General features: G+C 46.1%; 1 protein-coding gene across 4 annotated transcripts in view; it reads right to left on the bottom strand.

Moving 5' to 3' along the window:
* Positions 1–599: 599 nt before the first annotated feature.
* LOC146808960 (chemerin-like receptor 1) overlaps positions 600–18,534 on the bottom strand; it is a 57,536-nt gene continuing 39,601 nt past the window's right edge. For all 4 annotated transcript variants that reach the window (XM_085615759.1, XM_085615761.1, XM_085615758.1 and 1 more), the window contains one exon: positions 600–2,239. In XM_085615759.1, coding sequence (XP_085471885.1) covers positions 1,143–2,225 — 1,083 coding nt within the window. In that variant the 5' untranslated portion in view covers positions 2,226–2,239 and the 3' untranslated portion in view covers positions 600–1,142. The remainder of the gene's footprint in view (positions 2,240–18,534) is intronic.

The following is an 18,534-nucleotide window of genomic DNA, read 5'->3' as shown; positions in this document are numbered from 1 at the left end:
TGGGTGATGCCCTCTCTACATTGCACTGACTGACTGCAGTGTTTGAAGAGATTTTGTGAATAAATGTAAGCACACTATTTAGCACCAAGATGCAGCTGGGACAAACATGGATCTTTTTAGTATCAAGTGGTTGTTAAAGAGCAGCGATTAGTTAGAATGATGGGAGTAGGACATCAAAGGTGCCTTGAGCTCTTAAAGTGCTGAGGAGGCTTTGACCCACAGGCTCAGGGCAGAAATAAGATTTGACGTCAACAGCAGCACATGGGAGGTGGTGCCAGGGTAGTCTGTCGCCTTTATGCATTTCCTTATTTGATAGTTTAAAAATAGATCACCTGGCATTCCAAACATATTCAGCAAATCTTATAGATATTAATTCTGTGGCTTTGGAAAGAAATGTTATACTCATTTAAAACAAAATGGCGACAAATTTAGAGACAAAGGGATATTCAAATTGCAATTGTCTTGCTTCTATTGCATTAGATCTTGATGATGAAGTTTGTCACTCAATCTATAGCACAGTAGATGCTCAAAAGGTTGATATTGCATAACCTTATCAACAACTTGTAGATACAAATTGACTAGAAACAGGATACAAAACCTTCAAAATGAATATTTCATTATTGGCTATGAAGACATGTCCTTCTCAGGAAAAGATCATTTTTCCAACAGATATTTGGGAATAAGAATACAGGTATCGATATAAAATACAAGGAAAGACAATTTTGTGCAGGGTGATAGACAGCTCACTATAAACTGTGGGGCCTATTTACAAGCCCTTGAAACATGACGCAAGAGGGTCTTCGCTGGCACATGGCAGGCAATTGTGTGCCAGCACAGGGGAAAGCACACATGTGCGTTGTTTTGTTGTAAATATGATGCATCCCTATGCTTTGAAAATACATAAATGGTTTGTGGCGCCTCGCTGCCTCATTTTCTTGTAGATGAGGTCCTGTAAGACTACATCTTAGACCACACACAGCAGTTTGAAAGCCTTCTCTCTGCATTTTTGAGCAGAAGAGCACACACTGGTTTTAAAACAAGAATGATTCACAGCAACTCAGCTATACTGATAAAACTCTGCATTGCAGTATGAGATAAACACAGATGGAAATCATTTTCTGTGCAGGCCACTCAAGTAAGGTTCAGAGCATAAAAGATTCCACCTCACTTGATGATTTAGGTGGGCTCCTGCTGTCCATAGTGGAAGGAGTTTGTTCCTCATTGAAAGCTCTTTCAAACACTGATAAAATAGGGCATCTGAACATATCTTTGAAGTTTCTGCTCATGAAGAAGTACAGGACAGGGTTGAGGCAGCTATGAAAGTAGGCCAGACCGGTTGCAAAAGTTACAGCTAACATATGGACTTTAAAAGACCAAGGATAATATCCTATCATCTCCAGCAAGGGTAAGGAATGGAATGGAAACCAACAGATGAAAAACAGGACCAAGATAGTGATGATAATCCTGAAGGGCCGGCTGGATGTTCTGAGGCATGGTTGTTGCCGGATCTTCACAGCAATCACTCCATAGCAGATAATGATGAGGGTGAAGGGGACAACAAACATGGTTACAAATCGAGTTATGATCATGATGTTATCGCGCATGTCCATGATATCTATGGATTTTTCAGAAAAATTCTCATTAGACACTGCATAAGTCCTGAAGCAAAATGTCATATTGTCCTCCAAAATATCCAAAGTGTCATAAAATGCTGGGTATGGAGAGCTGACAATAACTGAGAAAACCCATGTGACAAATGCAACCTTGAATGCCAGACTGGGTTTTCTGTGTCTTCTGGACCAGAATGGATACAACACCGAAACACATCGGTCTATGCTGATCACCACGAGGAAGGAGATGCTTGCCATCATGTTCAGATATAACACCATGGTACTGATCTTGCACAAAAATTCACCAAAGGGCCAATGTCCATCCATTGCCTCTGACGAAATTTGAAGAGGGAGGAAAATATCAAAGATAAAGTCTGCAATGGCCAAATTAAGGAACCAGATGATGTTCACAGTCTTGGTCATCTTGAAGGTGCAGATACCTATCACCAACCCATTGCCTGACGTTCCCAGAAGGAAGGTGAGTGAATAAGACACAATACGGATCACGTTTATGTAATTATATAAAGTGTACTCAAAGGTGGGTGTAGCTGTCTCTATGGTTGTTGAGTTTGACCAAAGTAAAGACTGACTGTCAGTGACGTTCTCCATGACCATCTGACTGTGTTTACCTGAAATAAAAAAGGCCAATGTTTATTTTTGTCAACTATCTGCTTTAAAGCAAACAGAAACAAGCTTAAATTACAAGAAACTTCAAATTGAATGTAAATATTAATGAAAATGCAATAAAAAATTTACTTGTTTCACTGTTATGATATTGATATAGTTAAGCGTGTATCCAGGCAGACAAAACCATAGCACAAATGAGAAACCTTTGAAGAAGATGAAGAACCAGCATCAGAGGCGACATTTTTATGTACTTTAAAAGTTGCTTCTTCTTGTAAATTGGCCTTCAAAATCTAGATTGTGATGTTTGTTTCAATCAAACCTGTGAGGGATGCTGGTTAAAGCAAAAAAGCAAAACATTTGTTACATGAACCTCAGTGTGGCCATCTAAATATCCTAATTAAGTGCCTTCTCAATAATTGCATCTGCATTAAAGCCTTCAAATGGTGTCGGTCACAATATATATATCATTTCACCCATTTGTTCCCCAGGTTTTTTATATATCCCTGTATTTCAGCATGTGGCCCTCGGGCCTGTCTGAGTGAGCACTAAACACTTGCAAACATATCCTGCACCGGAGTGCCATGGTGTTCATGAAACATAAAGGAAACTGTGTTGGATATATATATGTTCTATTCCATTTACCCAGGGCCTGTACATTAAATGCCACCCACCTGAGCAACACTGTAAAACTTGTCCCAGCCCCGAATGCAGTGTTACACTGCCATGTCCTAGTTGGCATTTAAACCCTTTGGCACGCCTTTTTCACCATTTTTATCACACATACATTACCCCCAAGGTAGGCCCCTGGTAGCCCATAGTGCAGTGTGCTGAATAAGTAAAAGTTGAGACATGTACTTTTAGAGGTTTTGCATGTCCTGGTAGTGAAAAACTCCCACATTTGTTTTTGACTACCGTGAGGCCTACCACTCACATAGGCTAACATTGGAAAATCCGTCTTACATTTATTACGCTCTAATTCCTAATGGAGAGGAGGTAGATCTTTGAGGATTGGTACCTATGTATGGGAACGAAAAATCCTCTTTAATGGAAAAGTTGGATTTTCTATTACAATTTTCAAAATGCAACTTTTAGTAAGGTTCAAGTTTTCATTTACAATTTCCTTTTTATGTTTCTTACATTCCATGCATGCTGTGTTACATGGTGTTTTCTTCATGTTAACATGCTTGCAGGCATGTCGTTCTATCACTTATTTACTGCATGAGCCTTGGGTGCTTTGACTATTTTTTGGATTATATTTTGGATTATTTAGCTATGCTAGCATGTTACTGTCCTAGTTTCACATGTTTGCTGTTATGCAGTTTTAATTGTATTGCGCTGAACGTATTTACCACCACATTCTGGTTTACAGATTCCCCTGACGAAGAGCTATTTGTTAAAGCCCGAAATGCATTGGGATGACTATTAAGATTTCTGCAAGAAGACTGATTTTTTGGCTTATTGCATAAACAGAAACTTTATGAGCCTGCGGGGGATTTTGGTCACTGTTTCGTTGCAAATAGACTCACAATGTTAATGAACATTCTTTCATTATATAGTGTTTAAGCCACCATACAGTTATTAGAAATATTGGTGACATTGTCTTGATACTCTTAGAGTAATTTGGGTAGTTCAATGGCAGGCCAGGATTTTGTCCAAGGCTTTCCTGCACTTTAGAAAGGTGGCATTTCCCTGCTCTTAGCCCTGTGTGCCTGCAGCCTATCTCTGATCACATATCTAGGGTGGGTGACAGCGGGGCTTTGTGTATTACCCCTAGACAGCCACACACAATGGGATTTGACCTGATGGACCATACTTGGAGGATGGGAGGGAGGAGCTGACCACATTCTCACATTTGCACCAGAATAGAATAAGTCCATTCCACACACAAAGGACTCCATAGCTCCATGTGGTGAGTCTAGAGTCAGGGCAAGAAGAAAGGGCCTCTTTACACTTTACAGAGCCTTCTTGTAAGCCCCCCCACTTCAAAAGCATCACTGGGTATAAAACCAGGACCTCTGATTATACCATTTCAGTACACTTCTGGATCTGTGGATACTCTGCCAGGAAAAAGGACGTCTGTGCTGCTGAAGTACTGATACTTTGCTGGACTGCTGCTCCGGAAGAACAGCTGCCTTGCTGTGCTAACCTGCTGACCTCCTTGCCTGGGTGAGAAGTACTGGCCCTACATGACATGAACCCGTAACCTGGCATGACTCCTAGGGCTAGCTGGCTGGCCTCCTGATTTGAACTTTCAGGGACATAAAAAACTTTCAATCATCCTGCTTCACACCGGGACTCTGCCATCTGTGTGTCTGCCCTGCCAAGTATTTGCAACCCAGTCCTGGATCCTTGGTAGTGAGACCTAAGGTGCTTACTCCAGAAGAACCAACACATTACTACCACTGCAGAGACAGAACCTATGCATCACCATCACTGCCTAGGTCAGAACTAGGGGTGAGCAGTAAACTCCGCTCCGCCAGCGGAGTTCACAGGGTTATGTCCATTCCGTGCTCTGTTTGAAGAGCAGAAATTGGCAAAAACTCTGCCAAATGCCACAGAGTGGAGTTTACAGCCTACCCCAATGCCGTTTGCTTCAAATTTCCATGTTTTTTAAATAATCCATTTGTCCTTGTTGGAATAACAATTCTACTGTCACGCAAATCAGAAAATGTGGAACATGTTTTCAATCCTGATCTTTATCCAGCAGCAACCAGCTTCATACTGAAGAAGGGAGATGTATTTTCATCTCCTGTAAGTCGAAATTTATAATGGCACCACGTGTTGCTTATTGTGGATGCAACAGGTCCGGCATCTTTGTCGACTCTGTGACTTCACTGGAGGCAGGGAGTTCAGTGCACTAATTGGCCCTATTGCAGAGGAGGTGCAAATACTACAGTGAGGGCAGCCTCGCCTTGTCATTGATCTGAGCTGGGGCGGGAAAAAGAGGCATCCACGGAACTTGACTTGTCCTTGGGGAATGTGAAAAATCCAGAGCAGCACATACTTGGGTCAGGGAAGGCTGCGAGCTGTCTCTGGAGATGAAGAGTCACACCTAGCCAGTAGTCTAAGCCATAACACACTGGCTGTGTAGGTCTCAGAAGCCCTGAGGGAGTGAGTGAGTAGCCTGTGGTGCTGAAAGTGTTCGAGCACGCATCCTGCCCCTCAGACTGCAGTGTCAGCACCATGCTGGACCATTCCTCAAGCGAGGACTACTCGGAGCTGGATGATGGGCTCCCAGTGTCAGACTCAGTCCTGCAGCCCCAGCCCCTCTGTGCACAGTGAGGGCCATGAGGAGCAGGATCAGTCCAGTGCAAGGGGCCTGCAGCTCTACTCTTCATCATCCACTGTATCGTGCACCCCTTCAATGCTAAGCAGCCCACTGACATCGCCCGACGGCAGCAGAAGGTAGGTGAGGGGTAACTGCAGTGGAGAACTGTGCAAATAACTACAGCACAGGTGCAGCCTTCCACTGAGTACTGTACATAAAGTTGGACCACTGTCTGTAACCTTGTCTACAGCAAAAGCACTGCTTGCTGTTGAACACTATATCGCTGTTGTGTTTACTTCTTCTGATTACTGTGACTTCCTACTCTTGCTCTAACTACTGTGCTGCCCCTGTCCAAGCACTGCACTACCTGCCAGTCACTACTTTGCCTACACTACAGCCCATGACTACCGCCCTACCCTTCACTGTCCTCTGAACTGCCCCTGTGTGTGCCTCTGGGGGATAAAATCAGTTTAGTGACTCCATGAACTTTCTGAGAACTAATTTGATTTACTGCGCACGTTATCAGCATGACGGACCAGAATTCTGCTGCACGTGAAACTCCGTGGAGTTTTTAGGTGATTCCATGGAATTCTGCAGGGTACAACTCTGTAATATCACCAACCCCTAGTCGGCACCAACACAGCACTGATACTGAACAGATCAGAATTGACATATTGCCCCTGTTGTGTGGATCAGAACCAGTGCATTTCTATTGTTGCATGGTACAGATTCAACACATTGACTTTGGAGCCACCACTGTGTGATTCTCTACTCAGCACAAGGTCCTTGCATCCCTGTAGACAACAGTCCTGAGGTGCAGGGGTAAGTAGCTCCAAGCTTTGGTCAGTAGGTGTGAGAAGGTGCAACCTCCGCTACTGCTTTGGGGGAACTGGATGGTGTCTGACTGGGAGAGGGTAGCAGATCAGAAGTGTCTGGTTAGTTGGTGAAAGGTTATGCATTTGTTTGCTGGTCCTTCATTGTGAAGGACTTTGTATGTATGGGTCAACATCTTGAACTGGCATCTCTTCTGGATCAGGAGCCAGTGTAGCTTCTTGAGGTGGGGTGTGATTTGGGTCCATCTGGGGAGGTCAAGGATGAGTCTTGCTGCTGAGTTTTTTTAATGTCCGTAGTCTTTTCAGGAGGCCTGCAGTGCCCATACATAGAGTGTGTTCTCATAGACCAACCTGATGGTTATGAGGGATTGTGTGACGATCCTTCTGGTGTTCACTGGGAGCTATCTTAAGATCTTGATGAGCATGCATAGTGTGTATTAGCAGGTGGATGAGACTGCATTTACTTGTTCCTTCATGAATAAATTGCTTACCAAGAAGATGCCAAGGTTGAAGGCGAGGTCTGTTGGGGTGTTGGGTGGGGTCGGTTGAGTTACGCATGCCACCCATGGCGGGTGTTGTTCCCGAAAATGAGGACTTCCATCTTGTCTGTGTTGAACTTGAGACAGTTGTTCTTCATCCAGTTGGCAAAGTTCACTATTCTTCTGTGGAAGATGGTTCTGGCAGTGGAGGGACCTTTTGACAGCGAGAAGATCAGCTGGGTGCTGTCTGCATAAGAGATGATGTTGAGTCCATACGATCTGACAGTGTTGGCCAGGGTGGTCGTGTACTTGTTAAAGAGGGTGGGGCTGAGAGACGTTCCTTGGAGGGTATCGAAGATGATCTTCTTGGTTTTTTAGATTAATGGTGGGAGGCAAATTCCCTGGGTTCATCCAGTGAGGTATGTGGCGCTCCATTTCAGGGCTTCTGCCTGTAGTGAAGTCTGCTGATAAAGATGAGGTGGAAGACGGCATTAAAGAAGACTCTCCGGTTCAGGCGGATGAGGGCTACCGTTCCACCACGGTCCAGGAGGGCCCCGATGTCCTCGATGGCTGCAATCAGGGCTGTGTCAGTGCTGTGGTTGGCTCGGAATCTTGATTGAGAGGGATCTGGGTGGTTGTAGTGTTCCAGGTATTCTGTGAGTTGCTGGTTGATTGCCATCTCTAGAACCTTCGCTGGTAAGGGGAGCAGGGAGATGTGCCGGAAGTTCTTCAGTACTACTGGGTCGGCGGACGGTTTCATCAGGAGGGCCTCACTTCAGAGTCCTCCCAGTCCTCAGGGAAGGAGGGCCAGGTGAAGGAGGTGTTCAGGACTTTCTTGAGCTTGTTGCTAATCGTCTTGCTCCAGAGGTTGAAGACGTGGTAGGGACAGGGGTCCATGGGTGATCCAGAGTTCACCCAGTTCATGGTGGAGATAGTGAATTGAGTTGTGAAAGGGTCTCAAAGGGTGAGCTGGTGTTCGGGATTTTTGTTCATGGGTGTGAGCAGGATGATGCCATCAGCAGTGGGGGGTGGGATTTGAAGTTTTGGTAGATGGCTGAGATCTTGTCATAGAAGAAGTGGGATGCCATGGTCCCCCACACCAGAAAGACCAGATCAGGAGTCCGCTCCTTCTCCTTCCTTGTGGCCAGAGCCTGGAACGCCCTTTTACTCCACCTCAGACAGACAAGTTTGCTCCCCATCTTCACGAGAAACCTCAAAACCTGGCTCTTCGACAGACCCCCTCCTTGATGGATTGGAACCTGCAACCCCCCCAGAGCCTTGAGACTCTTATGGGTGAGCAGTCGCGCTTAACAAGCACCTGATTGATTGATTGATTGAAGAAGTCTGCCAGGATGGCACACAGTTCTTGAGAGGAGGTGATGTCGTTCGTGGCAACTGTGGGGATTGAGAACACCTTCACAATGGCAAAAAGCTCCTTACTGTGATGGCCTCCATGCTGGTTACTATGGCGTTCTTCTGTGATTTGTTCAAGAGGTGGAGGTACTGACTGAGTGCTGTTTTGAAGGTGGTATGCTATCTTGTCTCTTTGCTGGAGGGACACTTCCTTTCTAATTGCTGACAGGTGCGTTTGGTATATTGCAGCTCCGCGCTGAACAAGCTGGCTCTTCTGGCATCTCCTTTGGATTTGGTTGACATGGTGACGGAGATTGAGTTGGCGCATTCTGTGATCGACTGGGACAAGTTCCGCGCAGCCTGTTCTGGGTTGGATGTGTGTCTGGGCGGTGGGAGTTAAGCGCTTTTCCACCAGTCTTCTGATATCTTTTTCCAGTTTCTGCGTGTGGAACCAGGGGGTGTGGTGCCCCTGATGGTAGGTCATGAAATGGTGAAATGGGCACTGTAGTAGTCAGTCCAGGTGAGCTGTGAGACATGGTTGAACTTAGCTCTGTCAATAGGTGTGACAAGTAGGGTTGGTGATGAGTTTCTTGAGGCTGATGTTTCACATGCTTTCCAGGAGGTCAGTTGTGCTGGTGATGCTGGGGTCCTCGATATGGAAGTTAAGATCTCGCAGGAAGATGTAGTGCTCGCAGACAATGGCGGTCAGGGCGATAAAGTCAGGGATGGCATTTCAGAAGCTGGGGCATAGTCCTGGTGGTCTGTAGGTGAGGATGCCTTTGATAGTACTTTTTCCATCTGTGTGGAGTTGGAAGTTGAGGCTCTATTATCGGGGTTGAGTCATCTAGGGAAGTCATGCAGTAGATTGAATCCTTGTAGATGATTGCAATTCCACCAACCTGTTTGTTGGTTCATGGTGTGTTATCTTCTAACCTTCAAGGAGGGCAAAGGTAATGTCCGGCACTGATGCAGGGTTTAGTCAGGTCTCTGTGAGGAAGGTCACGTCTGGGGTGAGGGAGATTATGTCCCTGAATCTCTGTGGTGTATTTACCGAGTGCTCATGAGTCGAGTAGGATGCACTGGTGTGAGAAGTTGGCTTGGTATATGCTGGTCACTAGCTAAGTGGCCACATTGCACCAGTACAATTTGACTCTTATGGTAGATAGGTTTAAGACAACCTTTTAACGAAAGCTATCCTAGTGGTAGCTGTGGAGAGCAGCCTTCAGGCTAAGTCTTTAGAGGAATGTAAAGCAGCTTGTTTTACCTTATGATCTCTTGAATCACTAAATGAAAGGACACCACACAGGTATATATATGAAATATATATATGTATTTATTTCTAACAAACTCTACTAATCTCTTTATGAGATTAGAAGTCAGAAACATATGCACAAATCAACATTTCACAACAAGTTAAGCACAAATATGGCTGGGGCCCTAGGGGCGTACCAGATCATATAACAAAAAAGAGACTTAAGAAGATCGACTTGCGAGGGGACAAGGCCTAGGGCCTTCAGAAGCGCTGGGGCTTCACTAATCCACCCAAGGCAGGTAAGTAAAGGACCCACAGGAGACGCATGCAGTGTGAGAACACAGCCACGGATCCCAATAGACTTCAATGGAGCAAGTCGCGGTAGGAATTTTAAAGTTTTAGGATACTTCGGGAGAGTCTACAAGCAAGTCACTTACAGAGTAAGTAGTTCTAGAGCCAACACACACAGGAGCACCATAGTGCTGGAGTTACCTCACCCAGGGAAGCTGGCTGCATAGGTGTCTTTTGGTGTCGGGTCGCGGCGTCATTTTCAATGGGAACCAAAGCAGACTTGCTGTTTGTGAAGATAGGAGAAGTGTCCGGTGGAATCCAAGGCTAGATTCAGAAGAAAGAAGACCTGAAAGCAGAGGAGACAGTGTTCAAAGTCACTTGGCAGTGACCCCGGGCAAGGAAGCTGGATGGCCACAGTCATCGAGTGATTTCAGGTGATCACGGGTGTCTTGACTCTTCAGCCACGAGGTCCAGGAGGCCTCGACGACAACCAGGAGCTGGATTCGGCATGTCCCATGAAGTCTGCAGCTTACTGCGGTGTCAGCGACCAGATTGGAGCCAAAAAGCCTTGGTAACAGCAAGTCTCATGGAAAGTGTAAAAAGCCAGCGGTGCAGACCAGCAAGGTCTGAGGGACTTACCCAGCGAAGGTAAGTCAGGGCAGGCCTGGAGCAACCAGGGAAGACCTTTGGAATTGTAGAAAGGTCTTCTGGGGACCCACAAGCCAGCTGACATTTTGGCAGCCATTCCACCTGGGTATTATATCCTTCAAGCCAATCGTCCCGCGGGGAAGCCTGGTGGCGGCGTTGCCGCCATTATTAAACTCCCCCTTAGGTTTACTTCCCTCTCCCTATTCAATATCCCCCAGGTTGATTACCTGGTCATTCGCCTTGAATCTTCGGTATCTCCCCTTACCTGCGTTCTGGTTTACCGTCCCCCCCAACCTATGCCAAATTTTCCATCGCTCTTCGGCGACTTACTCTCCCAGCTTACCATCAACTATTCTAAACTTCTGGTTCTGGGAGACTTCAACTATTGGCCATCAGATGCCCACGAAAGCTCTCTCTCCTTGGAATTCACCGACTTATTAAGTGGGCTCAATGGCCTCCAACACGTCCACACGGCCACCCACTCTAAGGGCCACATTCTTGATCAAGTGTGGACCTACAACCTGGGAATTAAGTCGCTCGTGGTCTCACCTTGTCATTGGTCAGATCACTCCCTTATCTCTTTCTCTCTCCTGGTCCCTCCACCGCCTCCCCGCAGCCGAGGCCCCAGCCTCCTGGCCCGTAACTGGAATAAAGTTGACCTCAATTCATTTTTTACCTCTTTAACGTCCTCGATTCCATCTAGCCCCGGCTCCATTGATTCCATTGACTCCCAAGAAGCCGCACTTGTCAAATGGCTAGAGTCCGCCAGTGATAAGGTTGCCCCCCTCAAGCTTATCAGAACTAAACGCCCTCATGACGCCCATCGATGGTTCTCGGACAGCCTTAAATCTTTAAAACTGGGACTCCGCCAAGCTGAGCGCCGTTGGCGTAGAAAATATGACCACTCAGATAAATTACTTTTTCTAAAACTTTCTGGTGAATATAAACAGGCTATCTCAGCCGCTAAAACTGCTCACTTCTCCACAAAAATCCTTAATTCCGCTCAAAAATCCAAAGAAATTTTTGCCATTGTGGAGGAGCTCTCACATCCTGACAGGGTGACTCTTAAGCCCCTTCCCTCTCAGGCTCTATGCGATTCTCTCAACCTTTTTTTTATAGAAAAAATCAGTAAAATTAAAAAGAGCATCCTCTCTGGATCCTTGGTGATGCCCCCCACAGAGACCATCCCCTCTTCTAATCCCCATTCCCTGACCCACTTTCCCCCCATACAAGAAGTAGATTTTCTCACCTTGCTCAATAAAGTTTCTTCCGGCTCTCCCACGGACTGCTGCCCCACTGCGATTCTTCGTGCTGCCTTTTCTGCCTGCCCCTCCCCTCCGCTAGCCCTCCTGAACAATTCTCTTCTGTTCGGTGTGGTCCCCAGCCAGTTCAAGAACGCAGAGGTGGTTCCCATTCTAAAAAAACCTAATGCCGACCCCGCAGTTATGGGTAACTTCCGCCCAATCTCCCTTCTCCCTTATTTGAGTAAGGTACTCGAGACACATGTGACCAGTGTCCTCAGCTCTTTTATTGAAGAATCCAATTTCTTAGATTCCCAGCAAGCTGGGTTTAGACCTGCTCATTCGACGGAGGCAGTGATCCTCTCTGTCATGGAGGAACTTCGTAAAGGTGCAGATTCTAACTCTAGTCAAGCCTTGATTCTCTTAGATCTATCGGCGGCCTTTGACACGGTCGACCATACCATCTTGGCCGACCGTGTCAAAGAAGCGGGTATCAGTGGGACTGCCCTCAGTTGCCTTCATTCTTTCTTGACGAACCGCCACCAATCTGTCCGACTCTCCCAGTTTTCGGCCGAAAAAATGCAGCTTACTTGCGGCGTTCCACAGGGTTCGTCCCTGTCACCGCTTCTATTTAATTTGTACCTCACTCCCCTTATTCGCTCACTCCGGGGAAGGAATGTCACTGCATTTAATTATGCAGATGACATTCAGCTCGTCTTCAATATTGACTCCTCGGACAAAGTGATTCAAGATTTTCAGCTCACCCTCTGTCATATCAGTAATTGGATGGGCGCTCACCATCTTAAACTTAACCCCGACAAGACGGAGCTTGTTCTTGTCGGAGGCCCATCCAACCCCTGGAAATCTACTTTTTGGCCCTCTTCCCTTGGCCCCTCTCCGTGTCCGGTTGATAAAGTAAAAAGCCTAGGTGTCTACATCTCCCATGATCTCTCTATGAAACACCAGGTTAGTGCCACTGTGTCCTCCTGTTTCTTCCAGCTTAGGAAGATTCGGAAAATAGCTCACTTTTTGACCACCGAGGCCCTCACCCTGGCACTGCTGGCATTAGTCATCTCTCGGATTGACTATGCCAATTGACTATGTAGGCATCCCGCAATATCAAACTAAGAGACTACAGTTGATACAGAATCAGGCAGCTCGCCTGATCTATCATCAACCTAAACATTTCCACGCTCGCCCTCTGCTCAAAGCCCTCCATTGGCTCCCTGTTTCAGAGCGTTGCAAATTCAAACTCGGTTGCTTGATCCATAAATCTGTGGCCGGCATAGGCCCGTCTTTCATCTCTTCCCTTCTGCACCCTTATGTTCCCCCCAGACACCTCCGGTCTTCTCATCATGCGCTCTTACAGACGCCTAAATTTAGGCGCAAGAAACATGGAGGACTCAGATTCTCCTTCCTGGCTCCTTCCTTTTGGAATTCACTCCCGTTGGAACTTAGACTCTCTCCCTCTCACCTACACTTTAGGTCTCTTCTTAAAACTCACCTCTTCCGCAGCATTTATACTTAAGTACTCTTCTCCCCCCTTCCGTGCCTCCCCTTAAGCAAGTGATCAGCGCCAAGAAACCGTCCGGTGTAAGTTGCGCTTTACAAGTTTCTTTTACATTACATTACATGGCAAGGGATTGCAAAGACACCTCGGGAGGATTCACTCACCAGGAGCCCACGATCACTCGGGACAAGGTAGGCCTCTGATCTTCTGGGCAAATCCTGCTGGAGGCTTTGACCACACGTGGTCCAATGCACAAGTTCGTAGAACATTGTGAAGGGGTTGCACTCGACAATAGTGCACGGTACCCGGGTATTGCTGTTCCTCATCACTCGTGAGGTCCACTTGCCTCGGCATCACTGGGGACTCATGATGTCCTTGGGGAAGTCAGGAAATCCACTTCTGGGGCTGCAGGGACTTCGGACTCCGGCAGGAGCGGGAAAGTTTGCACCCGTTAATTCAAAGATTTGGTGCCTGCCAAGCAAGGGAGTCACTCCTTGACTCCAAGGGAGACTCTTCAGTCTTCCAAAGGTAGTAGAACGTCGAAGGTCCAGGATTCTTCTTCAGAGCATCGTCCAGGGATATCTAGTTTGCAATGGCAAGAGTTCCCTAACTTTTACTACAAGGAAGGGAGGGACTAGCTCTATGACCCCTCCTATGGGAGGGTCAGGGGAGTGGGTCATTACACCAACTTCCCTTTGTCCAGTTTCACTCCAGAGCAGGGGCAGGTAGCCCCTGAACCGGTTTGAGCTGGCATATGCACAGAGGAGCCTACTGCTCCCCCAGTGCAGGACTTCAAAGCACTCTAGGAGTGCACCCACCCAGCCCCAATACAATAAATCCTGTCTGGAAGGTGGTTACACCTCTCTGTGACAGGATGCCTATTGTTGGGCCTCCTCCTCTGCGAGTTTCGGTCAGCTGCAGGAGGGCAGCCCAGTGTCTGTGACTGGTGGCATCCATTTTGTGATGCCAGGGCTCTCCAGGATTCTACCGTGTTTCCACAGTGGGTACATGTCTATCCCTCTAGAAGGGTGGGATCATACTCCCACACCAGTTACTGGTGTGGGGGTATGATTCCAAAGCGTTTGACACCAAACACGACATGTTTTGATGCAGCCATCCCAAAGTTAGCATTTACCGCGAGGTTATAATGCACTTAAGAGTATATGGTTTAACCGCATCCACAAACAGCCACAGAGAATTGACTCTGAGAGCTGCAGAGGGGTCCTGCTCAGGCAGAGGCACCCCCTCACATGGAAACCAAGCACCCTGCCCTCAGGATTGATAGGGCCTGCCTTAGGGGTGACTTTATATGTGTGTGTAAGGTGAGATATAGTGAACCTATATCTCAGTGAGGAGTGCTAACACTACCTCACCCAGGCTGCAGTAGTAGGCCTGTGGTGTCAGATTTAGTCTGCTTCCCAGGGTTGTATAATATATGCTTCAGCCCGTGGTAGGCTGATGAAGTACCTATGCCCTTGGTACCTAAGGTACCATATACTAGGGGCTCATAAGGTACCACAGCATCCAATCACTAGTGCATCTAATATGCACTCCAAGTTGTTTAGAGAGAACAGAGAGGCTGGGGCCCTGATTAGCAGGGTCCCAGCCAGACTATAGCCAGAAACCAGTGTTAACATCAGAAAAAAAGTGGGGGCAACATAAGTGCCGATCCTACTCTCCTACAACTGGAATGGTGCCACTATGGCCTCTGTTGGTGTGGTCATGTTTGTGGTGTCTCCAGTGTGGTTGGTAACTTTAATGTTGCAAGTGAAGCAGCTGTGCTAGTGGGAGAACGGTTCTTTGGTGGTGTGTGGCAATGTGAGGCGGCAGTCGTTGTTGATGCATCCAGAATCCAGGGCTTGGAGTTTTGTGGTAGTGAAGCTGCGGGTGATAGGAGATTCTGGGCACGGTCCAGGCACGGATGGGCACAGACAGGCTTGCCTTTGGCGTGCTTTCAGTGTGCCTGCTGCATTGTCGCATTGCAGCCTCCATTAAGTATGTCTTCAGAGGAGGGAGGGGTGCCAGGACGGGGGTGGGAGGAACGAGAAAAACAGAGGTGGGAAAAAAAGAATCAGCAGGGGAGCAGCACAGGACAAATGCAAGAAAATCGAGGGCAGAAAGGGCAAGAGCAAAGAATTTAAATGAAAGGCAGAAAAACATAAAAGGCAAGAACAAAGAACTGAAATGAAATGAAAGGCAGAAAATGCAGTCAGGAGCAATACGACAGTCAGAAGTAGCGGGTCATGGTAGGGAAGCCAGCACAAGGATCTAATAGTCATCGGAGCCGATGCAACGCCACTGCTGCATGACCAGGACCAGCGCATCATCACTGATGTGTGGATCGATATCGGCGCATCACCCTCTCTGCACTCCGCACCCTCACTGTCTACAGACTTTGTCCTGGTCCAGTGCAACCAGACAGATATCCCTTTTTGGCGCTTTGTGATTTTAGGTGCTATTTTTACCTAAATCTTAAAAAATCAATGTCTCCAGTTTTGTTCATTGGATTTTTGTCCTTTTGGTGTCAAAGAAGTTTTTGAAATGTAATCTATGTTTATAAATTGGTTTAGGACTTTTCCTGTGTTTTCACTTTATTACTGTTTGTGTGCTGCATAAATATGTTAGTTTTCTAGATTAAAAGGGGGCAACCCAGTAACACCGGAAACTGGGCAGGACAATTATTTGTTGCCATAGCTCAAAATGCTAGGGCCTCATTAGGATGAAGAGCAGTGGGTGTATTGCTCATGTTGGTATTAGTCTGCTGTGGGAGGAAGGAAACAAAGCTCTAACATTCTTGTATATGGATCCTTGACTGTTTAATTGACATGTACACCAATGCAGAGGAGTTAAACCAATCAATCTGTCTAAATGTATATGCAACCACCAACTGGACCTCTGCCTGAGTGTGAGCTGCTGAATCTGGTTTAATGATGTAAAAAAATTGATCTGTGAGTTTGATGAGCATATAAAAGAATTTTGTTTACCATTAAATATACCTGAATGCATTTTTTCTGAAAGCTCTAGGGAAGGCGATGTAAGGTTTTTCACTGCTTAGAACAACTGAATTTACATAACCTAAATGGTAGGTGCCATGATGATATTCCTGCTGGAAAAACATTTAAATATGGTAATAGCAATTTACCTATTGATTATGTGTTCGTCCCAGTTCACCAGTTTAACCGGGTGGAAAACATTAGAGTCCTAGATACGTGGCCCAGTGATCACTTTGCCTTAGTCAGGAGCTTAAAGAAGCTTTTTTTGCCACGTCTGAATTCCACCACTTTTTTGCAGTTGTTTAGCATAATATAATTAGAGTTCTGACTACTGATTGCAGGCCCTTTCCTAAGTCAAATTTGAACCTTTCTGTTTCGAAGTAGCCCAAGATGCTCTGGGTTGGTTTTGCAGTTTAACAAAGCAACTACTAGTCCAGTTTAAGTTGGCAAAGGAGGGCCCCTATTTAACCAGTAGTTTAACAGGTAAGGGCAATTCCTGGTTTGACAATGATTGTCTGGAAGGCAGAAGGGTGGCAAATAAGAGTGGCCACCATTCAAAGTTAAATCCAAGGGATACCAGTCTAAGAACAGCAATGATGGCCACGGAAATCACTTATCGGAATGTATGCGCCCTTAAAAAGAGATCTTTATAGGTTAAATTGGGAGGCAATGCTAACTACCATGGTTAACAAGGACAGTAAGCAGTTTTGGGGGCTAGTAAATTCTGTAACCCTCTCATCACCATCCTCTCTTGAGGTCCAAATAAGTGAGCAGGATTGGTATGTTTTTATCTCCTCTTTATGTAGGGGTGACAACTCTGAGAATATCTTAGTGGTCCAGGCCATTTCTGAGGTGGAAACTGAAGTGCTCACTGATACCAGGCAGTAATGCTTTCTGAAATAATTTTCAATATGAAAGCCTCTAGGGCAGGTGGCCCAGATGGCCCTCCATCTGTGATATTCAAAAAAAGACTCAAGGAAATAGGGACTCATTTAGAGCTGTTTTTTTTCAATGGGTAACATTGACTGGTTCCTTCCCAGATTCCTGGAAAGGAGTTATAGTGAAGCCCATTCAAAAAAGGGCAAAATGGACCAGCCTGCTAATTTTCACTTGACTTCTTTTCTGATATCCCATCCAAACTCTATGGGTTGGCCTGGGCTCTTGACACCGGATTGATCACAGTGGAGCAAGGACGATTTGGGCTGAAACATTCTACAATGGGCCACTGTTTCACACTGTGGAGAGTCGCAAGGTCAATGAAGTAGGTAGGTGGCCTTTGCTGCGGCTTCATTGACTTCTGAGTGACTTTCGACCGACTTTCGACCAGGTGGACAGAGATACACTTTGGCAGAAAATCCAGCAGTGGAAGATATCTGGAGCCCTGTTGGGACTTGTGATGAAGCTCCATAGCATAACTGGGTCCAGATTGACCTCAATGGGCTTAGATGCCTGACTAGGAAAATTTCTGTTGCAACTGCTTGCAGCAGGGGTACTAGCTAGCACCTCTGCTGTTTAATCTGTTCATTGTAGACCTCCCCCTGACATTACGAGATACGTATAGTTATTCTCCAAAGGTTGGAGGTAGGCACATTAGTTGCCTTTTGTACGCATATCATCTGGCAATGCTGGATCTCGCGCCTATAGGGCTTCAATGAAAGTTAAATGCCTTAAATTCTTTGGGGCAGATTTACAAGCCCCGTGCGCCACTTCTGCGCCATTTTTAACATGGGAAAAGTGACGCAAAAGTGCCACAAGGGGCTTGTAAATATGCCCTTTATTGTCTTGAAATAAAATTAACAATAAATGTTGTCAAGATAAAAACAATGTTTTTCACTAGGAGGAAAAGGAAATTTTTGTGGTTCCTAGGTAATGTGCGATTGAAACACGTTAGAGAGTATAAGTATCTTTGTCTGACCTTTTTAAAAGGCTTGAGGTGAGACAAACAAATGGCTTCCGGAAGAATTTTTCTAACTACAGTAGTGAATGGCTTGAATAGGTCTGGCAGTAAGTTTGGCAGCTATGTGTTTGAACCATTAAGTGAAGTAACACAGGGTAAGTTAATTCTTCAGGCTCTTTACGGAGTGGAGGAATTGCCTCTGGATAGGCGGGTCCCATGGGAAGGATTAGAAGGTAACTCCCTGAAACCTTTTCTGATTCACCCCAAAAATGCTATGATTCAGGCGGTAAGGAGGGAGCTGAGAGCGTTAGTCCGGAGAGCACTGGCGGATACCACAGCCTTGCTGTTCTATTAATCTGTTAAAGATGGGGTCGCTAACAACAAATTGTCGGTGCAAATTTTACCAGAGATATTGTTAACTTTCTCTGGTAAACGGAACTCTATGACAATGATACTAAAGCACTTGGAGGTTCCAGAGATGATCACCGAAGGAGGGGAATTAATTCAAATTAGTCAGAAAAAGCGTACACTT

The sequence above is a fragment of the Triturus cristatus genome, chromosome 7 (assembly GCF_964204655.1).
Source record: "Triturus cristatus chromosome 7, aTriCri1.1, whole genome shotgun sequence".
Classification (NCBI taxonomy): domain Eukaryota; kingdom Metazoa; phylum Chordata; class Amphibia; order Caudata; family Salamandridae; genus Triturus; species Triturus cristatus.
This window is presented reverse-complemented; position numbering and strand designations above follow the sequence as displayed.